The sequence below is a fragment of the Malaclemys terrapin genome, chromosome 2, assembly GCF_027887155.1.
Source record: "Malaclemys terrapin pileata isolate rMalTer1 chromosome 2, rMalTer1.hap1, whole genome shotgun sequence".
NCBI lineage: Eukaryota > Metazoa > Chordata > Testudines > Emydidae > Malaclemys > Malaclemys terrapin.
The window spans coordinates 57,332,328-57,338,167 of record NC_071506.1 but is presented as its reverse complement, the minus strand read 5'-3'; the positions used below and the strand labels follow the sequence as shown (position 1 = coordinate 57,338,167).

At 47.3% G+C, this 5,840-nt stretch overlaps 1 protein-coding gene across 1 annotated transcript; it reads right to left on the bottom strand.

Annotated features, from left to right (window-relative positions):
- Positions 1-1,091: 1,091 nt before the first annotated feature.
- On the bottom strand, positions 1,092-5,446 carry MSC (musculin). Its single transcript, XM_054018442.1, has 2 exons — positions 4,071-5,446; positions 1,092-2,855 (listed from the first exon to the last, which is right to left on the bottom strand). Exons 1-2 carry the CDS (start codon positions 4,578-4,580, stop codon positions 2,769-2,771), a joined length of 597 nt encoding a protein of 198 aa, XP_053874417.1. The 5' UTR covers positions 4,581-5,446; the 3' UTR covers positions 1,092-2,768.
- Between the last annotated feature and the right edge of the window lie 394 nt (positions 5,447-5,840).

Here is a 5,840-nt window from a genome sequence, read left to right as displayed (position 1 = left end):
TATGTGAAATCTGCACTTCTACAATTGTCATGTTATTATAGACACAAGTGAGTGTGCTTTAGAGACCGTATTGTATGGCACACTGATTGCAGCTGAAAGAGATTTCTATCCTTTGCATGCTCCGTCCCCCAATTTTTGACTTACTATATTTACTTCATATATAACTGGTTCATATTTTGGGCCTTTTTTCTTTCCATTCTTTTCAACGTTTCCACTCTAATCTTTCTATACCGATTAAACTTTTACATTCCTTCAATGTTTCTCCAGTCTCCTAGAGTCATTTACCAAGTACAGTGGGGATCAGGGCCAAAAACAGCTCAAGATCACAAATAAGATTATCTCAAGTGGCACCTCAGTGAAATTGCTAAATAATCTTTTCTCTAGGACCCAGAACTGTAAACATGAGGCTGATTTCTTCTTCAATATATTACACCTTAAGGTTTTTCCTCTTCGCTAGGATATCTTTTCTCTCTTGCCTTACTTCCTAGTGAGGGTGAGCATCTTTCAGTTATGTGGGTGCAAACTAGGAGAAGCTCGAACTTCCTTCAATAGAGTTATTCCAGATGTAACTGGAAGCAACATCTGATGGTCTATGGACTCAGTCCAACTCCTATTAAAGTCACTGGGAAGACGCCTATTGACTTCAATGGGTACTGGATCAAGTCCCAACTTCTGTTGTGCAGGAATCATTTTTTAACTTGATGGTAAGGAGAGCAACTTAACTAAATTGTTCACTTAATTCTTCCCACAGGGGAGAACCAGATACTAAGCAGGAGTACAAGCTAGTCTCTGGGAGATTGGACACTGCAGGCTGCTTTCCAGTATACTTTTCAAGGAATCTCGCTCTGCTATAAAGACACAGGAGTTAAGCCACTTCTTGTTAAACAAATGCTACTTTATCCTATTGCTTAAATTGAGATGAGGCCTCGTCTTTTCTAAAAGGATTCAACCCTCCCCCTCATTGCGATGATTGTGAGCTAAACCCAAAGAAAATATTTTCTGAAAACAAATCTTATCTCAGGATTTTTAATCTTAGGAGTTAAGAAACAGGAAAGGTCTGCTTCCAACTAGCAAAACTCAGCTGGCTTTCCCACTGCACAAATACAAATAAAAGCAAAGCTGACTGCAGCTTGAATGGTAGAATGACAAGGAACAGTTGCAAAAGATTATTACATTATCTTTCAGGATTCGAAAAGGAATGTATTGTTGACATCCATTTGTTAATCTACATGTATTTTTCTTTTCTGTGAATCAATGTATTCTGTAAATCTTTCAAACATCCTTTTCTCTGCTGACTGATGTGTTACTGTAATATAGGTGAATTGTATTGGTGGGCTGGAGGGAGTAATGCTATTGTCTGTCTGTGTTACTAGAGAATATCCCCACCCAAAAGATGAAGAAAAAAAAAAGAAACAATGTGTTGATAAGGGCAGATTTCAGGAACACCTTTATAATGAATATTTTTATGTCTGGTCTACACTTAAAAATTAGATCAACCTCTCTACGTCACTCAAAGGGTTGCACCCTGAGTGCCACAGTTAAGATGACCCAATTCCTGGCGTAGATGCAGCTAGGCCAATGGAAGAATTATTTTATCGACTTAGCTACTGCCTCTCCAAGAGATGGATTAACTACAGCAATGGAAAAACTCCTTCTGTCAATGTAGGAAGCATCTACACTGTGGTGCTACAAGGACACAGCTGCAGCACTGTAATCGTGCTGCTGTAGCAGCTGTAGTGTAGACATACCCTTACTTTGATGCAGTCAGACACTACCATAGCACCAGCAAGTCAGTGAATTGTTGTAACAAAGCTTTTAATATCCTTTATAAAAAAATAAAGTTATTTACATTTGCAACTCATTTGATGGCGTCCTCATTACAACACTTTACTGGATGAAGAAATGTCACTAGAATACACATTAGGGTTAGTATCCTTCATAGATGAGCATAATATGACAGGACAGACTGTTAAAAATATTTTAAAATTCCTGATCTTCTATAGCTTGATACAAATACATTCCTTACAACACATGTACCCCAGTTTTAGAGTAAGCAGGATCCCTTCCAGGTTAAGACATGGGATCTTTGTCCTATCTAGTAACGTGTCCTAGGGATAGTCGCTGCTCTTGTATATGGCACCTTGACACACAAAAAAGGGCAATAACCTAATTCCAAGGCCCATAACCTAACTGCAGGACCTTGCTTATGCTACTTCAATGTATTTAAGAAAAATCTAGTTAAAAGGACAAAAGTAATATGACTATATTTATTGCATAGCTGCAGGAAATAGGATTCATGAATACAAAAGCCATCGAAATATATTATAAATCTATTTGAGTATCAAAACTACTCTAGAATACTGCTTTGCTTTAGAATACAAATAACACTGTTTGGGATTAGTTTGTAGAGTCTGATTTTGGTCCATGCTGTTAATTCTATAATGTTATAATCCTCTTCCATTACTTTAAAAGCCTCAGGTCAACAGGTCCTCAGGCAGTGCTAGTAATGATGCAGCAAAAGAAAGGCCTTTCCAAATCCTGGACTTCAGCTGCTGCAGCCAGTTCAGAGAAATTCCCATCTCACCTCCTCCCTTCTTTATTCCTTCCCTTTAAGTGCATTTACCCTCAGAACTATAAGGGAAAGAAGGGGTAGGGTACAAAGATTTCACACCGTTTGTTAGAGATGGGTTCTAGTCACCATCCTTTAGCTGTGTGCCCATAAATCACAGCTCTTAAAAATATCCAGCAAAAAGTTAGCTTTACTTCAGCTAAGCTGTAGTTCCACATAGTCTGTTAGCTGTAGAAACTTCTTTGGTGTCAGATTCTGGTCGTCCGGAAACCACAAATGGCCAAGTCTGTAAACAAAAAAGGCATTTCACATTAGAAGGATGGTTGCACTATAAAGTAAAACTGGAGCTTTTATTAACAGTTAATTTCCTAGCACCCCATATTTAAAAAACAAACAACAGTTTTAGTCACACTGGGAAGCACTACAAACTGGTTCTCTCTAAAAAGTATTATTAATTGGAATCAAATGCACCTTAACTTATTATTACCAGCATCCACTTATTCATGTCCAAACATATATTTTAAAAATGCCTTGTAACTGATTTCCTAGTTTTTAAACTAGTGCTAAATAATCAACCATCCTAATACATTTAGAAAGACAAAACAGCAATCCTCTTCTTTATGCTTCACGTCTTAAATTTTGGATTTAGTGAAAGCTTGTGCTGCAAAATGACCTGAAGAATGAATTATATTTTCCTCAGTCATTTAACTTGCCTGATAGCCAAAGAATGAATTCGTAAAAGGTTTCTGATTCAAACTCCCCAACATAAACACATCTAGCCTCTGCATCACTTTAGGCCAACGTTGGCTCTTCGTTATACTGGTGTAAACGGGATGATTGCAATTTTTTGAAAAGCTGTTGCTGAGCGGAGAATTGGGGTCTTGCTTAAATAATAAACAACACTCTGCTGGACTGATCTACACAGTTTAAAGAAATAGGGGGAAATCTAAAAACGCTGGAAAATGTAGTATACCAGCTACAGACACGCTGAAGTTAAACATCAGAAGTAAGAGTTAGACCAGATGAGTTAGATCACTAATTATTTTTCAGGGGGAAATGTCAGCGTATAAAAATAAACACATGTCGGCGGGTCTGTTCTTCCTCTCCACAAACACCCCCGCTCCCAGAGCTACTACGTGTTCATCCCCAACGCGCACAGCTCTCTCTGAGCAGGGACTGGACGGACTCGGGCTCCACGATGAAGGTTTTAGACCCACAAGCGGCTGCCGTCGTTCGGTGCCCCGCTTGACACGCCTGGCACCGGATTGACAGGGCCGGGCGCGCCAAGCCATCGGCTTCTTGCAGCTCAGCACCTCCGCGAAGCAGGCTCTGGGTGTGCGAGGTTGCTCCCTCCCCCCCCAAAAATCAGATGCCTCTTAGAAAAGTGGCCCTTGTCTGCCATCCCTCTGTCCGTCCATCCTGCCCCCCAGGCCTGTCGGGCCCATCCACCTAGGGGCGGGCCAGCCTCGCCTCGCCTGGGGGGGGGAGGGGGGGCGCTTACCAGGTTGACAGGGTGCACGTAGCCGTTCTCGTAGCGATCCTCCTGCAGCAGCTGCCGGAGGTGGGCGATGTAGCTGGACGCCAGGCGCAGCGTGTCCAGCTTGGAGAGCTTGGTGTCGGGCGGCACCCAGGGCAGGCTGGTCTTGAGGCGGGAGAACGCCTTGCTCAGCACCCGCATGCGGGCCCGCTCGCGGGCGTTGGCCGCGTTGCGCTGCGACTGCTTGCACTCGCCCGACGCGCCCCTGGGCAGCAGCGGCGGCTGCTTCTTGCCGCCCGCCCGGGCCCGCTTCCTCTTGCAGCCCCCGGCCGGCCCCTCCGCCGCGCAGCGCCCCTCGCCGTCCTCCTCTTCCTCCTCCTCGTCCTCCTCCTCGGCCGCGGAGGACTGGTCCGCCGAGGGGTAGAGCGGGCCGCGGGGCTGGCGCTGGGCGGCGGGCGGCGGGTAGCCCAGCTGCAGCCCCCGCAGCTCCATGGCGGGCAGCTCCTCCGCGTCGCTGGCCGAGCCCGTGGACATGGCACGCGCCCTTCCCCCGGGGAGAGACGGGCTCGGGGGGCAGCGGCGCCGGGCAGGCAGCGCAGGCGAGGAGTCCGCCCAGCCCCGCGGCCGCCCCGCCCTCACCCCGCGCCGGGAGGCTCGGGGGGATGCCCCCAGCCGACGGGGCTATATAGCCGGGGGCCCGGAGCGAACCATCTGCAGAGGGGGAGGGGGTGAAGGAGGGCAAGGGGCTGGGGGGCTCCCCCTCCTCCCTGCGCACACACGGCCACGGGCAACGCGCCCGGAGCTCGCCCCAGCACCGCCTGAGCCCTTCCCCAGCGCCGCAGGGTGCGCCCAGCAGCCCCGCCAGGGACCCCGGCGCTGCAGTGGGAACCGGAGCGCAGGGCTGGGGAGGAAGGGGTCAAGCGCCCCCCACCCCGCGGGCACGGGAACAATTTATATAGCGGGGGGTGCTGAGAGCCATTGAACCAATGGGTAACCCCTGTATCTAACGGAAACCACTTCACCTAGTTCCAGCACCTGTGCTTTGGGCGACTCCTCTGCCCCCTGTCTGCACAGTCTGTGGGAAACAACGCAGTGATTCCCAGTTGCCCCGAAACCCCAAAGCTCCGCCGGGCCCTTCGCAGGGGGGTGGAGCTCGGCAGGGACATCCCCACTGCCTGGCCCCGGGAACCGAAACCGCAGAGTGGTGATCCTGCCGTCCTTGCTCAGGCCAAGCGTCCATTGGGTCAATGCCTGAGTGGGGACTGACAGCTCTGTTGTATTATTATCATATACCTGTAGCTGCAATAGAGTGATCGGCACTTTACTGCGACACTGTCCCAAAGAACTTACAGTCAAATCCCCTTCGTCATTCAGGGCTTTCCGAATAAGACTAGATCGAAGATGCCTGGCCTCATTTTTCGGGACGGCTCTGCAATGGTAGGCAATAGGCCAAACCTTCAGCGGCTGTAGCACCCCTGCTATAAATGGAGTTCCACCTGTTACGGACGTGGCCCTCATTGATTTATAGGCAGTGACTTTGTTGGAGAGCGAGCGAGGAAACAATACTATAGCTGAAAACCAAGTAGGTTTTTTTAATGAGTAATGTAATTAAAAGTCACTAAAAAGAAATGACATATATCTTGGCATTGCGAATAACTTGCACAAAGGTATAGAAAGTGGCAAACGGATATAAATGGGTCTGGAGATTTCTTCTCCCCTAGAGCAATCTTAATTGAATCAAACTAATCTGGAATCCGTATAGTTCTGTTACATATACGAATTTAAACGAGGCAG

What these genes read in the sequence shown, in the direction of transcription:
- MSC (XM_054018442.1), bottom strand. Translation starts at nt 4,580, where the DNA reads ATGTCCACGGGCTCGGCCAGCGACGCGGAGGAGCTGCCCGCCATGGAG. An exon ending in ACGTGCACCCTGTCAACCTG is followed by an intron (nt 2,856 to 4,070) that starts GTAAGCGCCCCC and finishes TTTTGTTTACAG; the next exon opens with ACTTGGCCATTTGTGGTTTC.